General features: G+C 42.8%; 1 protein-coding gene across 1 annotated transcript; it reads left to right on the forward strand.

The window, feature by feature from the left end:
• Positions 1–3,450: 3,450 nt before the first annotated feature.
• AGXT2 (alanine--glyoxylate aminotransferase 2) lies at positions 3,451–17,310 on the forward strand. The gene is made up of 14 exons (XM_063319850.1): positions 3,451–3,594; positions 5,115–5,200; positions 5,621–5,805; positions 6,105–6,228; positions 7,160–7,254; positions 8,390–8,483; positions 9,565–9,658; positions 10,692–10,792; positions 11,446–11,538; positions 12,345–12,477; positions 13,131–13,219; positions 14,711–14,860; positions 15,218–15,316; positions 16,818–17,310. The coding sequence occupies exons 1-14, from the start codon at positions 3,540–3,542 to the stop codon at positions 16,932–16,934; spliced, it is 1,515 nt and encodes a 504-aa protein (XP_063175920.1). The 5' UTR covers positions 3,451–3,539; the 3' UTR covers positions 16,935–17,310.
• Positions 17,311–17,455: the final 145 nt, after the last annotated feature.

Here is a 17,455-nt window from a genome sequence, read left to right on the forward strand (position 1 = left end):
AACAATAAAATACAGCTGATTGGTCAATAATGATTCATTCAGCACTCCTAACTATACATATGCATCCAAGCTCATGTTTAAAACATTTAAGGAGGTTACCTGATTAGCATGCACATTATTCACAAAGGGGTGCGTGTTTTAGCATTATAATTACCCAAAGTTACTTTGGGATACACTCATGGCTGGAATTTGGACCAGAAGTTATTGTTCCAACTGAAACTTCTTGATAAACTTTTAACTTTGTTCTTTAGCTGTCACTAAGGTATGTAACGACTGCCCTGCACAACCTCTGCAAAAATCTCTGACCCATTGCAGCAAGATCAGGCAGTTTTCCTGCAAAAGTGGGGTTGCCTCTCAGGGTAGGTGAAGGTAGTAGTCAGATTTCTGCCTTAGGAGCAGCTAGGGTCATCAAAATCGTTGTGAAACATCTCTCACTGGCCATTGTGTGTAGATATAGTGTATGCCAATTACCATTCCAGGCAACAGAATCACAAATCTGATTTCGTTTAGTATTGCGAGAAACTGGAATGTCATGGAGGAAGGCAACAGAGAGCTTCCCGCTTTTACACAGAATCACAGAATCATAGGGGTTGGAAGGGGCCTTTGGAGATCATCTACTCCAAAGCAGGTTCACCTACAGCAGGTTGGACAGGAACGCATCCAGGCAGGTTTTGAATATCGCCAGAGAAGGAGACTCCACCATCTCTCTGGGCAGCCTGTTCCAAAGAAGTTTTTCCTCATGTAAAGATGGAATTTCCTGTGTTCCAGTTTGTGCCTGTTGCCCCTTGTCCTGTCACTGGGCACCACTGACAAGAGTCTGGCCCCATCCTCTTGACACCCACCCTTTAGATACTGATAAGCATTGATGAGATCCCCTCTCAGTCTTCTCCAGGCTAAAGAGACGCAGGTCTCTCAGCCTTTCCCCATAAGAGAGGTGTTCCAGTCCCTTGATCATCTTCATAGCCCCCCACTGGACTCTCTCTGTTAGTTCCCTGTCTTTCTTGAACGGGGAGGCCCAGACAGCTGACAGCTGGTCAGTATTCAAGGATCACCTTCTCTGTGTCCAGGAGCAAAGTATACCGACAAAGAGGAAGGCAGGAAAGAATGCTAGGAGACCTGCTTGGATGAACAGGGAGCTCCTGGACACACTGTCACACAAAAAGACACTTTTTAAGGAGTGGAAGAAAGGACAGATAGAATGGGGGGCATATGAGGAAGCTGTCCAAACAGCAAGAGACCTGGTGAGAGAAGCTAAAGCTCAGTTAGAATTAAATCTAGCCAAGGAGATCAAGGGAAACAGCAAAAATTTCTATAGGTACATTAATGGTAAGAAGACGACTAGGGAGGGTGTGGGCCCCCTCAGAAAGGAAACGGGGGAGCTGGTGACAAGTGATATGGAGAAGGCCGAGGTTCTCAACGACTTCTTTTCCTCAGTCTTCACTGGCAAGGGCTCCAGCCACACTCCCGGAGTCACAGAAGACAATGGCAGGGATTGGAAAGAACTGCCCATCACAAGTGAAGATCAGGCTCATGACCATCTGATGAACCTGAAAGTGAACAAGTCCATGAGACCTGATGAGATACACTCACGGGTACTGAAAGAACTGTCAGATGAGGTTGCTAAACCACTCTATTATATTCCAAAAGTCATGGCAGTCTGGTGAAGTCCCCACTGACGGGAAAAGGAGAAACATAATCCCCATTTTCAAAAAGGGAAAGAAGGAGGAACCAGGGAACTATAGGCCAGTCAGTCTCACCTCCATGCCTGGTAAGATTATGGAGCAGATCCTCCTGGAGGCACTGCTGAGGCAGAAGAATAACGAAGAGGTGATTGGGTGCAACCAACATGGCTTCACCAAGGGCAAATCGTGCCTGACAAACCTGGTGGCCTTCTATGAGAAGGTCACAACATCAATAGACAAGGGGAGAGCAACTGACATCATTTACCAGGACCTGAGCAAAGCCTTTGACGCTGTCCCGCATGACATCCTAGTCTCCAGGCTGATAAAATATGGCTTTGATGGATGGACAATTCAGTGGATAAAGAATTGGCTTGACGGCCGCACCCACAGAGTGGCTGTCAATGGGCCCATGTCCAAGTGGAGGCCAGTGACAAGTGGAGTCCCTCAGGGATCAGTACTGGGACCGGTCTTGTTTAATATCTTTGTCAGCGACATGGACAGTGGAATGGAGTGCACCCTCAGCAAGTTTGTCAACAACACCAAGCTGTGTGGGGCGGCTGACGCGCTGGAGGGAAGTGATGCCATCCAGAGGGACGTTGACAGGCTGGAGAGGTGGGCCCATGGCAACCTCATGAAGTTCAACAAGAACAAGTGCAAGGTCCTCCATCTGGGTCGGGGCAATCCCAAGCACCGATACAGGCTGGGCAGTGACTGGCTTGAGAGCAGCCCTGAAGAAAAGGACTTGGGTGTGCTGGTGGATGAGAGGCTCAACATGAGCCGTCAGTGTGCACCTGCAGCCCAGAAAGCCAATTGTACCCTGGGCTGCATCAGGAGAAGCGTGGCCAGCAGGTCGAGGGAGGTGATTCTAACCGTCTACTCCACTCTCGTGAGACCCCACCTGGAGTACTGCGTCCAGTTCTGGAGCCCCTACTACAAGAGAGATATGGACGTGCTGGAACGTGTCCAGAGAAGGGCCACGACGATGATCAGAGGCTGGAGCACCTCTCCTATGAGGACAGACTGAGAGAGTTGGGGTTGTTCAGTCTGGAGAAAAGAAGGCTCCGAGGAGACCTTATAGTGGCCTACCAGTATCCTAAGGGGGCCTACAAGAAAGCTGATGAGGGACTTTTTAGGATGTCAGGTAATAGTAGGACTAGAGGGAATGGATCAAAACTACAGATGGGATGATTCAGAGTGGACGTTAGGAAGAAGTTCTTCACCATGGGGGTGGTGAGACACTGGAACAGGTTGCCCAGAGAGATGGTGGAAGCCTCATCCCTGGAGGTGTTCAAGGCCAGGCTGGATGGGGCTTGGAGCAGTCTGGTCTAGTGGGAGGTGTCCCTGCCCATGGCAGGGGGGCTGGAACTAGATGATCTTTAAGGTCCTTTCCAACCCTAACGATTCTATGATTCTATGATTCTAGGACTGGACACGGTACTCCAGATGTGGCCTCCCCAGGGCAGAGTAGAGGGGGAGGACAACCTCCCTCAACCTGCTGGCCACCCTCTTTTTAAGTGTACCCCAGGAGACCACTGGCCTTCTCGGCCGCAAGGGCACATTGCTGGCTCATGGCCAACGTGTTGTCCGCCAGGACACCGCGCTCCCTCTCTGCAGAGCTGCTCTCCAGCAGGTCAGCCCCTACCCTGTACCGCTGCGTGGGGCCATTCCTCCCCAAGTGCAGGACCAGCACCAGGCCGCCAGCACTCCCCTGCCGGCCGGGGGTAACAGCCATGGCCGCTCGGCGCCGCTGGAGCCAACGGCCGCCAGTAACGGCCGCGCCCGCCGGCACGTGCGGACGGTCCCGGCGGGGGCGGGGCGGTGCCGCCTCCGCCCGGCGCTGCCCCGCTACCGGCCGACATGGCGAGGGCCCTGGGGTCGCTGCTCTGCGGGCGCAGCCGCTGGCTCGGCAGCGGTAAGGCAGGCGGGGTGGTGAACGGGAGGCGGCTCGGCTGTTCCTGAGGCGGCGGGAGCGGCCCTCCGGGTCCCGGCGGGGCCGGGCAGGCGCCCCGCCGCGCCGTGAGGGGCTGAGGGGGCTCGTCCCGCCGCGGAGACGTCACCCCGCCGGCGTCTGCCCAAAGGCCCCGCAGGCCTGGGCTGGGCGGGTGGGACGGGAGAGGCCCGGGGGGCTCGGCGTGTCTCCCTCAATGGCCGCCCTCAGAGGAGGTTTGGCGCAGCGCCGGGGAAAGAAGCGCTTTCGGCGTAGCTTTAGGTCCCTTTGAAAGAGGTCGCAAAGGCAGAACTTCTCACACTCTACAGTTTTCAATCAGTATTTTTGAGACTGGACTCTCATCGATGATTAATTACCACATTAGTGCTGTAAGTGGTTGTAACGGAAGTGACAGTGTATGTAATTTATTCCAAGAAACTTTATTCTTAATTCATTTACATTGTAATGTGTTTTAGAAATTGTTTAAAACTGTAGACACTTAAAAATAAACGTGGAGTTCTCAGCATGCAGTGTTAGGGATGCAGCAAGAGAATGTAATTAAATGATTAAAACTAGAGATGGGTCGATTCAGATTGGACGTTACAAAGTTCTTTACTGTGAGGGTGGTGAGGCACTGGAACAGGTTGCCCAGAGAAGCTGTGGATGCCCCATCCCTGGAGGTGTTCAAGGCCAGGCTGGATGGGGCTTTGAGCAGCCTGGTCTGGTGGGAGGTGTCCCTGCCCAGGGCAGGGGGTTGGAACTAGATGATCTTTAAGGTCCCTTCCAGCCTTCACAATTCTGTGATTCTGTGATAACTTTTTCTGATGCGTGTTTAATTACACTTGCAGTTAAGTGAAAGGTAGGACAGTGTGATTTTTTTAGGATTTTGGAAAGAGGACAGAAGGTGGCAGTGAGAGTTGTCAAGGCCCAGGGCACACCTTGGCTGCCCTGAGCAGCCTCACCGGGGGCCTCTGCCCGTGCCCACTGCCCAGGAGCCCTGTTTCAGCTCAGCCCCAAGCCTTCAGTCCCTGCCTCAGCTGTGCCCGGAGTATAGCCTTGCCACCAGTCCAGCCTCTGGCCCTGGGTGGACCTTGGACCTGTGTTCTAGCCTTGTCTCCAGCCCTGTCTCTGGCCCCATCTGCTGCTGCTCCTGACTGGACTCCCTGAGTACGCCCTCGACCTGCCCCACTGAGTGGGGCACTCTCAGTGGACCCTGCTTTGCCCACCTTGTTCACATCTGTTGAGTCTATCCTGGTCCTTGAGAGCACTGTGCTGCAGTCACCCTGGGCTTCCGACTCACGTATACATATGTATTTCTATATATTTTGCCTTTACAAAGATGTTACTTAATTATTTTTTCTCCCAAGAAAATCTGTCAGACAAAAAAAACCACCAAAACCTAAGTCTTTGACCGTAGCTTGTGTGTTCTCTAAACAAGCTTATTGAGAAACTCTTTCTGATGTGCGCTTTGATATGTGTTTGATAATTCTTTTACTATTTTGCAGTTGCTTTTAGGCAGCAGAAATGGAAAAGCTCTGTCTCCACACAAGCAAAAATGCCTCCTTGCGATTTTGTACCTGAAAAATACAAAGTAAGTCATATGTATTACACTGCATTTAAGTAAGACTGCATTGCTACATCTGAGTGACAGGCTCATCTGCTATAAATAGTGCATTAAATATGATTATAAAATTTGCTAATTTGGGCAAAACCCAATTCTGTTACAACTACGATATAAACCATAGATGTACCTGTATGACAGTTCTACAGGTTTAACTTGCTGCTAAATTGTTGATTTGCAAAACTTTAAAGAAGAGGTAAGAGCAGAACAGCGGTCTTATTTCTGAGTTTCAGAGGTTTGTAAAACACTTTATGTGCCAGAATTTGTTAAAATCTTAGTTCTGTGAAAAACTGCTCTAGACAGCTCTGTAATCTACGTGACCCACTACAGCACCATTAGTCTGGATCTTTAGGAAGTCTAAACAGATACTGACTTTTTTATTCCGTTCAGTCCTATCCATATGAACATATGCAGAAGATTCGTGAACAAAATATTTCTCCTTCACTGCGACTGTATTACAAGAAGCCGTTGTTGCTGCATCAAGGACATATGCAGTGGTTGTTTGATTACGAAGGAAGAAGATACCTTGATCTCTTTGCTGGAATTGTCACCGTCAGTGTTGGTCACTGTCACCCGTAAGTTTGTTACTGTTTAATTTATACTATAAAATACAGGGAGATACAGATATGTTGGTTTTGTTCTTTGTTAGTCTGTGGCACTGTGAGCCTAAAACCAGAATATAATTCACTAAATATATGTCTTATACTAAGGTCAATTTCCACTACATTTTGAATAGTTCATTAATTTTGTCTATTTGTTCATCTCTCTGGCAAATGTCTGCATTTTCAGAATTAGTAACAGGTAGGTGTGTGCATGTGTGTGTGCACATCTGTGTTGAATTGAATTTCTTTGTCTCTTCTTGTGCTACATGCAGGAAGGTAACTATGGCTACCCAGAAACAGCTTGCTCGCCTGTGGCATACCACTAATATCTACATGCACCCGTCAATCCAAGAGTATGCTGAAAAGCTAACTGCTCTTCTTCCAGATCCACTTAAGGTACTTTGCTTCTGACAGGAGCAGTGGCTGGAGAAAGGGCTGTCTATTTATGAGAAATATCTAATATAAAAATATTTATTAAATGAGAGCCACAATATCTCTGGAGAGAAAACCTGTATGGGGACTATAAACTGTCAGATAAAGAGAGCATGATGACCCTCAAGGCCTTTGTGTAGGGAGGTGTACTGAGATTTAAATAAATAAACCACATAAGTGTCACATTTCATGTGCCCAGAAACAGTAGGAAAAATATTGTGTTTGCTTTCAGGTAAAATAAACTGGTCATTAAATGAAATTGGGTTAGCAGAAGACTGAAGCTGTCGCAATCCTAAAAATGGAAGGAGAGCTTAAAAAAAAATTAAAAAATGTGAAGCATCTGCATAGTTCAAGCAGGGGAATATCTCGGTTACTTCTGAAAATTAACTTTAAAAGCAGTGACCCTAGAATCTGAGCTGTTTTCAGATCTCAGAACTTGCATTCAGGATATACCCTTAATTCTCATTTGCTCCCAATAAGCAAGCTCTGCTTACCTCTTGTGTTCCAGGCTTGTGTCTGTGTATGTCACTCCTGGTAACTAACATGTGGGGACTCTGTACAGACCTTTTTACCTATGTGAAGGTTATTTCTATTCAGTCAGTCATGCTCAGTTTGACCCAGACACTTTAATTTTTCTTTGAATCGCTGTTCCATCTTAGGAAAACCTGAAGACTCCGACTCTTAAAAATTTTTTGTGTTCCCCCTAAGTAGATCAGCTTAATTTTGGTTCTCATCTGTAGCGTATGGGCAACATTAAGTTTATTGCAGTGAAGTCACCTTGTGGTAGTGATAGGTTATTTTATCATTAGGTATTTTATCATTAAGTAACATGGTCTGATGCTGAACTAGAAGGTGGTGGTTGTGCACTGTACTGATCCTAAGCATCCTCCCATAGGTGGTTTATCTAACCAACAGCGGGTCAGAAGCCAACGATTTGGCTATGTTCATGGCAAGGCTGTATACTCGTAACTTCGACATCATCTCTTTCAGGTAATGGTGATAGATCTTCACAAAACTCGTTTGCGTGTGTGATCAGTCTCTGTATGCCTAAACCAAGAAATAGTAGAGAACTCTTTAACCCCAGATCTGCTGAGGAGAATGCTATAAAATTATTTTATTTGCCAAAGGGGTGTAAAACAGGACTTGAATATTTGATACAGTATATTAGGATAGTTTGCATAAAAACCACAACCTGCAATTTTTGCTTTTGTTACTTAGAAAAGGGTCTCATCTGTGTGTTTAGGGTAAGCTTTGGTGGATCTGCATTCAGGCTTTGGCAATTGCTACTTTCTTCCTTCATTCCAGTCCTGCAGTGCACCCCTTTGTGAGGGTACAAAGATACCTCTGGAACAGCGGTGCAGTGAACCACAGCGGAGAACTGCTCTGGCTAAAAGCTAACCTAGCAGAATGATTTTTTTTGTTTTGTTTATTTTGCAGCCTTATTTTTCTGCCAGATCCCTGAACCATAGTTCACTGCACAGGTACACAAACAGCTCTTCTGGCATAACAACAGAGGTGGCGCAAGGGTGAGGGCTGTGTAAGCGCCACTGTAAGCAGTTCTCTTTACTGTGCATCCCAGGCAGCCTCAAATATTAGAATAAAAGGCCTTGTTATGAAGAGCTGTATTTTTCTGTTATTCTGTTCAGCAGAACATTGGGTACCCACCTAGCTTGTGTATTCTCATTAATGAACTTTTGATTTATATATAAAACTGGCAGCAAAACACCATGTAGTTTAATGATTGGCAGCATCTGTTGGAGAGAGCAGTAGTTCCCAAGATTCAAAGAACTGAGATGTTTGCTCTGTAGGGCTCAGGTGCTACAGCAGAACTTCATGAGGCACTGTCTGAATTGCTGTTGGTTCCAGTCATTGTTTTATTCTCCTAGCAAACATTACCTCACAGTTTTAATATTTGAGATTTCAGGAAATCAATGCAGATGGGCAGTTACGGATCTTCCAAAACCAGAGCAAAGAATGGCAGTAGGAATCAGTTCTTGTCTTGAGTGTAACAATGCACAATTTCCACAATAATTTGTAGCTCAGAAGCATGCCTTCTTGGAAATAATATTGCTGCAGTCTCTTTTTGGAAATGAGTGATGTTCATGTGCTTTGTTTGTTTGCACAGAGGAGCATACCATGGAGGCAGCCCTTACACCCTGGGATTGACATCTATTGGTCTTTATAAGCATGGTGTTGCCAATGGCTTTGGCTGTTCAACAGTGAGATTTTTATTTTATTTTTTTAGTAATGTGGGTAGCTAACAGTTTATTTTAATAATTCAACAATTAGTGCATTTTCTATGCTCAGAGTGCTCTATGGTTACTAACTAAATTGCAGTAGAGCTGTTTCTGCTGTGTAAGAACAAGAGACAAAGTCCCCGTTCCTTTTCTGTATAGTTACTTGTGCTCATTTGGAGTCAGGACAGCCATAACAGGAATGATCATGATTTACAGTGCTTTATTCATGCTTGGCGTTTGCATGGAAGTCTATGTAAGGTCCAAAATAACAATGCTTAGAGCCCCTTTTCTCAACTTTGTTTTGGCAAGTCTGTGCAAAGCTGCTTTCAGCTGGTCTGAAGTAGATATCCCCTGGAATGAAAAAAGCCCCTGTGTCCCTCATTTCAGCAAGACAGGAGACATACTGTTGAAAAGATACATTGAGGATGAATGGCAATATGTTGTCTCTCTGCCCTTGAGGGGATGGGAGAGCCTCTCTGTCTGCTAGAAACTGCCCTTGGCTACTCTGATCTGTGCTGGTGATAGCTCAGCCACAGCACTGCCTGTAAGAAGGCTCCTTTATAGCAGACTCCCAGCCTGGCTCAATAAATGAGTTGCCTGAAGTCACGCAGCGTTTCATCAGCAGTCAGGATTAGAAGGCTGGAGTTCCTCATTTTCAGGCTGAAATTACTCTGCTAGATCTGCCTGCCTTCCTGTATTTTGCAGATTTTTATCATGCTTTGGATTATTGAAGTGCTATTGGCAGCTCTAAAAATGTTGCTATTACTCTTAGATAACCAAAACTGCTGACTAATTTAAAGAACAAAACAAAGGAAATCAACAATTGAGTGAACAGTCAAAACTTGTTGTTTCCAAAACTTCTGTTTCTGTGCTACTATTCCTTGAGGGCTGCATTTGGTATTATTCCACAAGTGTTCTTCAGACCAGTTGCTTGAACTAGGTATGCCCTTAGACTCTAAAGGACTCTTTTTTAGTTTTTTTCTTTAGTTATCCCTAAGTATGGTTAAAACATCTCTTAGGAAGGTGTCATCAAATCTGTAGCTCTTTCTGTTATGCTTGACAGACAATGTTACCAGATGTTTTTCGTGGTCCATGGGGAGGCAGCAATTGTAGAGATTCTCCAGTGCAAACTGTTCGAAAATGCAGCTGTTCAGAAGGTTAGTCAATGACAAAAACTGTTCGGCTTTTAGATTAGAGAATACTAGAGGGCTGTGGAAATAGGTTGTATTTACCTCCTCAAGAAAGGTAGACCTCTGGTTAGGATTTGCGAGGGCAACCAAAGAAAATATTGCAGAGAACCTCAGGCACGTGTTTCCTGCTGAGAAAAGTTTTGGGTAGGTGACAACTCATGTTCTTGGGTTTCTTCTTAAAATCCCAACCTTTACTTCCAGCTTTTGTCATGATCAACTCTGGAAGCTGTGGAACTCAGTTTAGCACAGAAATAATGATTGGTGCTTTCTGCACCAGTCTGAAGTTTTGACAGCTCTTCAGCTTTTGTTTTGGAATAATATGAATAGTGAGGACAACCTGAACCCAGTGATAAGCAAAAAGTCTTCTATGAAGCAAAACATTCCATACGCAGCACAATGTGAAAGCGCCTCTACATCTTTCCTGTTAACAGCAATTACAGTAATTTTTTGCCACTGTTTTAAGAGGCACTCTTCAGTATTTTAATTCACATGCATACAAAACAATGGTTTTTTAGCTTTGCTCTCCCTAGTGAATGGGAGCATTAGCTCTACTAATTGCTCTGTTCTTCATTTCAGTATTCAGATTGGCAGCTGTATTCTCCAGAATCCTCATACCTGCACTAACCTAACAATTCCTGATCTCTCATGCTGATGCTTATTAACCCCTGAGAAAGTGTCTGCTTATTCCTTCTGCTGATGTAGGTGATTCACAAACATTTTCTCTAACCTACAGCTTACTGACCTGTATAATGTGTATTATCTTATTGTCTGGCACCTTTGCCGTGCTCTTTTGGAAGTGGCATTCCTTAGAGCGTAAATGGTTTAAGAGAAAATAAGGGACTCTCTCCTTTAATGTTTGGCCTACTATTGTGTATTTGAGAGGTGATGTTTACCGCGCAGTCAGATGATACTTGTTGCTTAGATGTGTAATTTAATGTTTTGAAGCTAGTTTTTTGTCATTTTAAGTAAATTCCCTTTAAACTCTTTCCCCTGTAAACAGGTGTATGTCAAGCAAACGACCAGTACATTGAACAGTTCCAAGATACGCTGAATACCTCAGTGCCAAAGGCAATAGCTGGATTTATCGCTGAACCAATTCAAGTAGGTGGCTTGCCATTTCTCAATTAAGCTAGCACAATCTGTTTGAAAAGCTCAAATCTGATATTCTTTAGCTACATCCTAAAGATACTTTTGCTGATTTATATTATATTTAATGCCTTAAACACCTTAAATATTTGAAAGAATGGATGTACCGTCTTAAAATTTCCGCTTTTGTCATTGATTTCAATGGAGCTAGAATTTTGCTCATGAAGTTAAATTAAACAGAGAATCATGATTGAACATGCACTCTTCTGCATTTAAATGGCAAGTATGGAGCATGCTGTTGTTTGGTTTCTAATACCTTCTTCCAAATTTCATATTATTTTTTTCTTTACTATTTCTGTAAACTTTAACTCAATTCCCCTTCCACCTCTTCGCAGCCACCTTGTCCACTGTGTTTTTAGCAGCTGTCCAGCAAGTGGTAGCCACAGGATTCATTCTTTGGTGCAATGGGAACATGGAATCTGTGGAATGGGAATGAGCGACCTGAGCAGTAACTTTCTGAAGCAGTTTTGCTGCTGAAGCCAGAAACTTGAGACAACAGCCTTGCTTACCTGAGGGCTGCTGGTATTTTTTCATTGTAGGATAGTCACATAGTAGAACTCCTTTTTCCTTGTCTGTTCCTGAAGACATTGTCTTTTTTGTCTTGGCAGGGTGTTAATGGAGCTGTTCAGTACCCAAGAAATTTCTTAAAGGAAGCTTATCAGCTAGTACGGGAAAGAGGGGGCGTTTGTATTTCAGATGAAGTGAGTTTTTTTGACGTAAGAGATCTAGAGTTTGGGGTACCTCTGAAAGTCATCTTAAAAGAATTCAAGTGAATGCAAACTGGAAGCCTGGAAATAATCTAAATTAAATGCTATACATTTCATAGCTTCAGTTTAACACAGTGCATCTTTCCAAGCATAGGACCCTCCTAGTTTTTACTGTTTTTATTCTGCTATGTGGTATTGTGATTTTAGACGCAGGTAACATTAGTAGCAGACATCAGTCCTTACCTTTTGGGAGCAGTAAATTTACACAAATACGCAGCTAATAAATGCCAGCTGTGGTGTGACGTGTCCCAATAACAGTTGCTCTTATGAGTGTTGTTGCATACATTAAATTCTAGAAGGGCATTGATTGCCATGCCTGCGTGAATATATTTTATAAATAGAATTTGCTTAGCTAAAGCTATTCTGAAATAGTAGCAAACGCTTCAAAGTGACAGAAATATATACCTCAAGCATTGCAGTAGTAGAAATCAGCAATCATGAGGTTGCAGTTTTGAAATGTGATAAGCAACTGCGTTTCCTCTCCCTTTTGAAATAGAAGCTGCAGCTTATTTGTGCGTCTCACCATGCCTAAGACACGGTGACATATTATCTTTCACATGCAAAAAAACCCCCAATTACAATAAATAGCAAAGCCATCTGAATAAGGATCCTAATGCAAGTTGACTCCAGATGTAGTTGTAATGAAATGCAAATCAGTAACATAGAAAGACAAGAAAAGCAATCTGTATTGGAAAATGTAAGGAAGTGATGGGCATTTCTCTGGATTTTTCTTTTGAAAGGTACAGACCGGATTTGGACGGACAGGCAGCCATTTCTGGGGATTTCAAACACATGATGTAGTCCCTGACATTGTTACTTTGGCAAAAGGAATTGGCAATGGCTTTCCAATGGCAGCTGTTGTTACAACAAAAGGTATAAGTGTTCTGTTCTGCTAAGGATTAAAATAGAGCAATTACAAAATATACTGTATGATAATTACTTAACTGGAGAGATGTTTGTTGAAACAGCTGCGCTTCATTAATGATCTTCATCTCCATCTGTCTTTTAACAAATGAATTGCATTCTCATTACTCACTTGTTTTACCAAGTGCTGTGCAATACCAGTGCAAAGCTTTATTTAAATGGGGTTAGTCGTGTAACTGAAGCAGGAATGACCACGTGAGTCATTGGTAGAGCTGGTAATAGATCCTGAAAGTCCTCACTAAATTCACCATTTTACTAATCAATATACTGTGAGTATATAAGGCAGCATGTTAGCCGACTACTTGATAATGTACAAATGACTGTCTGAATCCAGTGAGGAAAATTTGTAGATGTCTGTTTAAGGGGACAACTGACAGCATATGTTAGAAATGTGACTTTTTTGAAGAAGTCTGGGTTTAGCATCTGCCAGACACGATAATTTTGGGAAATAGTCATATTTTGCACATAATTACTTGCATTGCCTCCAGTATAATCCGGGCTGAAGCACAGCAAATTTTACTGAACTGTTAAGTTTAAGCAGATAAGTACTGTTACCTAACATAAGGCAACTGTAAGAGTAATCAGTGTTCTTTTTCTTTTAGAGATTGCAAGTTCCTTGGCTCAAAACCTTCACTTTAATACATTTGGAGGAAGCCCTTTGGCCTGTGTAGTTGGAGCTGCAGTTCTTGATGTAGGGAGAATGTTATATAAATTTATATATTCCACACTCTTTCTTGTACCAAAAGATGAAAAATGTTTATGTTTATTCTTACTGTAAAGTTATATGTGGGCAATTTTTTAAAAAACTGTATAAAATGCATGAACATACGCATGTATTATGCATACATGGCCAGTGTGCCTTATGTGTAGGAAAAAACAAATTCCTGGTTAGTTACATTGCAAAATTTTCATCCCTTTAACATGAATAGTCGTCCTCTAATGTTTTCAGAATAATCTTTCATTGTCTCCCTTACATTCTTTACTTTGTTAATAGAAACGTAGGAAAGCACTTTCTCAAAAGCCTTAGCTAACCCTCATCAACTAGGCAAATCCTAAGCTAAACCAAATTTGTTCTCTGGCACATGTGCTTAACAAAATTTTTTTAACTCCACAGCTTTTATGTTATGCCTAAAAAGCCTTAACAACTGTATAGTTAAAAATATTTTTAAGATCAGAATTCCTTTTTGTAAAAAACAAACAAACAAACAACCCAAACCCTCATGAAAAAGACAATAGAAGAATTTGCAACGTATTTCACCTATTATCCATCAGAAAATCAGTCAGTGGGGCAGTAGATCACATTTTAATTTGTCTTGATCATGGACAGACCATTTTTCCTTTAATCGCGCTTCATTACAGCAGAAGCTGTTTCTACTCATATTACTTCCCTGAGTGTTTTGAGGTTTTCTTAATCTATTTTATAAGACAGCTGATCATATAAATAAAAACAGTTTGAAAAATCAGTTTACAAATAAGAAAGCCTGAGCCCATGTTTTGGGGGTTTTTGGCTCTGAAGTAACTTGGATCCTGGATCTGAAAAAAGTCCAAGGAGGTTATCAGCATCAGGAAGAATAAAAGGGAAAAGGAAAAGGAAAGGGAAAGGGCACCCACTTTAACTCCTGTAATGGTATTTCTTGGTTTTTTTTCATGTGAATGTTCTTAACGCAAATACGAAGTTCATAAAACGGTTTGTTTGTATCACTGCTGATAGCTGCCTGCATGTCAGAACTTTGATTAAGGACAGCAGAGTAGGAAAAAAAAATTAAAACACTCACGTTGTTTCCTAAAAGACTGCCTAATATGCATAGGTGCACCTTGTCAAATGATATTCTTCTCCTGATACAGGATAAAGAATTAAAATATTTCTGGTAAGATTTTGAAAGTCAGTTTGCTGCTCAGGTATTTTTCAGCTATGACTACGTGTGAATTACTGGATTACATTTATGGAATAATAAGTAAAATGTGAAAAAGGCCACAGCAACATTAAAATATTATGTTCAGTTGTACTCTGATGCCAGTAGAGGATTGTGAGAGAAGACAAATGTAAGGACCGTAGTAGCGAAGGAACATAGTCTGCAAGGAAGTGAGATAAACGTAATGTGTCATCAAGCTGAATAGGGATTAACCAACTGTACTGGAAGCTTTTCCTGCAACACTGTCACTTGTGCCTCATTTTCACCAGGCTATTGAAGAAGATGGTCTGCAAAAAAACAGTGATGATGTGGGAACATACATGCTACTGGAGTTGGCTAAACTACGGGATAAATTCGAGATTGTTGGAGATGTCCGTGGCAAGGGACTTATGATTGGAGTAGAAATGGTGACAGATAAGGTTAGTGATTTACTTTATTCCTTTCAGTTTACAGTGTCATTGAAAGTTTTATCACATTTTATTTCTGTTGAAATAGGAAGATTTCTATTAAAAAACAGATAGTGAAGTAAGAAAACATTGCACTAGTTTAAATTGAGCCAAAACATTCCAGCACTTCAAATATTTCACAAGCTTTGAGTAGGCACTGACTTGTGTACCTTAATTGCATAAAAGCATCTTATAATGCACATAAATTATGCAGCTAATGTTTTCAGCTGGAGATGGGTGTGGGATTTCTTAGGCAGACAGGAATACACATCTTTTTTCATAGAACTAATGTAGAGTATCTATGTGAAGTTTGACGTTCACTTTCCTTAGGACAGTCGCCAGCCTCTTCCAGCTGAAGAGATCAGTCAGATCTGGGAAGACTGTAAAGACATGGGGGTTCTGATCGGACGAGGAGGACTCTACAGTCAGGTACCGAACCTCTGGTTATACATAAAGCTTATTTTCTCTCTTTATGAACTGCATCCCATTTCCCTCAACCTAAATTGACTTCAGTAAATAAACTAGAAAACGTAGACTCTTAGGAATCAGCTTTGCTTAATTTTGCTTAATTTACAAATTGTGCAGGAGCTGTTTGTTTCTTTTCAAGTATGCTGAACTAGCTCTAAGCTTGCAGTTTTCCTTCAGAGGAACAACCTCCCCTAGAAAAGAAATGTTCTACAATGTGTGTAAATTAGAAGAAATCAGCAATATTCAGGTCTGGTAAGTCTTTGCTACTGTTCAGGTTATCACCTGACCTGTCGGCACAGAACAAGTGTAGTTTTGGTAGTTTTTTCATTCTGGAGAGCTGGTAACATTCCACCTCGATGCTAATAAAAAAAAAAAGTCATTAATAGCAAGCTCAGCAAAGGAGCACAAAAGTGAGAACTGCATGTGAATGGCCGTCAGCCCACCCAATTGGAGATGCACCACGCTGTACCCGGGGCACTGTGTCACGGGCTTCTTACAGCATGCCAGTTAACAGCGGGGAATTGCCTGTGGGCTGCTCGGGTCAGCAAAGCCTGCAGACACAGAGGAAGCAGCTTCTGTATGTGATAGATAAAGGATGGCTAAAATCAATAGGCCACTGCAGCTGTCACCTCATCGGTTCTTCCACAAGTCACAGACCAGAACACACAGAACCTAACAGGCTGCAGCTCAGAGTGTAGTAAAATCTGATTCTGTCTCACAAAACTGCTGTGTATCTGTGAGTGTTTGCTTCAGTTGGGGCTGTAGCAAAAGACCATTATTCCACTCTTGCTGCATAAAGTCCTGTGATGTGACAAAAAAATTTAAACTGAAAGTTTAAGATTCTTAAGGAAGTTAAATATTCTTGGAAACATTATATTGTAGATCGAACATGTGGATTTAAGAACCTAAGTTCTTGACAAGTTAAACTGCATATATCCCTTCCTGATCAACATGCATTCAGGCTAGAATTCCCTCACTGAAATTTAGTATTGTGATTCTTTGATAAGACATTCTCTTAGAAGCCTTAAAAAAAGCATATAACAGCAAGAGGTTACCACTCTCCATAGATACTACTTTTCCCTGTGGCAAAGCTGCCAGAGGGAACAATACACGAAGATACACCTTTCTTAGTACAAACCATCTAAGGTTTTACACCAGCTCTATCTGGAGTAACAGAGCTGCAAACACAGCCTGCTCTGGCCAGGTCTCCTTTGGAGGCAGCTGGTTTGTGACGAGAGTGTAGCAGGGCATTGGATGCAGTCGAGTCAAAACTGACCCACTTCAGCGTGCGTTTATCAGAAGCCTCAGTCCCTGCTCTGCTGTTCTCCTGTAATACTATTTTTCACACTTTTGGTTAGATTTTTTTGGGCAGAAGGTGAGTGCTGACCGAGATGGGCTGCTAGAAGCTGTATGCTTTCCATACAATTTTAAGGATTTTTTTTTTTTTTCCTCTCTCCTCAAGACATTTAGAATTAAACCTCCTATGTGCATTACTAAAAAGGATGTCGATTTTGCTGTGGAAGCATTTCATACCGCTTTACAGAGACACGCGGAAAGAGCAGCTGCAAAACAGACGTGATTTGTTCCCTTGCGTGAGATGCACACAGAACCCCTGATACTTGCCACGCAGACTCCACACTAATCAACACTAGACGAGAAAATCATCGTCTGAAGATTAAATGCTTGTTCAGTATCACAAGAGCAATTGGAGAGATTCAGCGTTTAATAAAGAATATGCTCTAATCTGTTTTGTAAACATACAGTGGAGTTCTACAGTGGTGTCATGGATAAGCTGCACACCTATTGTAGCCTTAGCATAAAAAACCCTGATGGGATTAACTGGGTATCAGATGAAGAGACAGACACATTCATCTTGCATCTGTGAAACTCATAACAAAACTGGTAATTTTTAGAAAGAGTGACAGCAAATTAATAAAAGTTGTTTTGGGGAAGTACATAGTGTTTGGACTTTGTAGCATCCAGAGTCCGCTGTGGGCTGTTACCAGCGGTGCTGTGAAGCGCTTCCTGCTGCTCTGGCCCGGGTCCTTCCACCACAGTGTTTACTGTGGGCTCTGAAACGCGTTTTCACAGAAGCAGCAC

Source organism: Chroicocephalus ridibundus, chromosome Z (assembly GCF_963924245.1).
Source record: "Chroicocephalus ridibundus chromosome Z, bChrRid1.1, whole genome shotgun sequence".
Taxonomy (NCBI): Eukaryota; Metazoa; Chordata; class Aves; order Charadriiformes; family Laridae; genus Chroicocephalus; species Chroicocephalus ridibundus.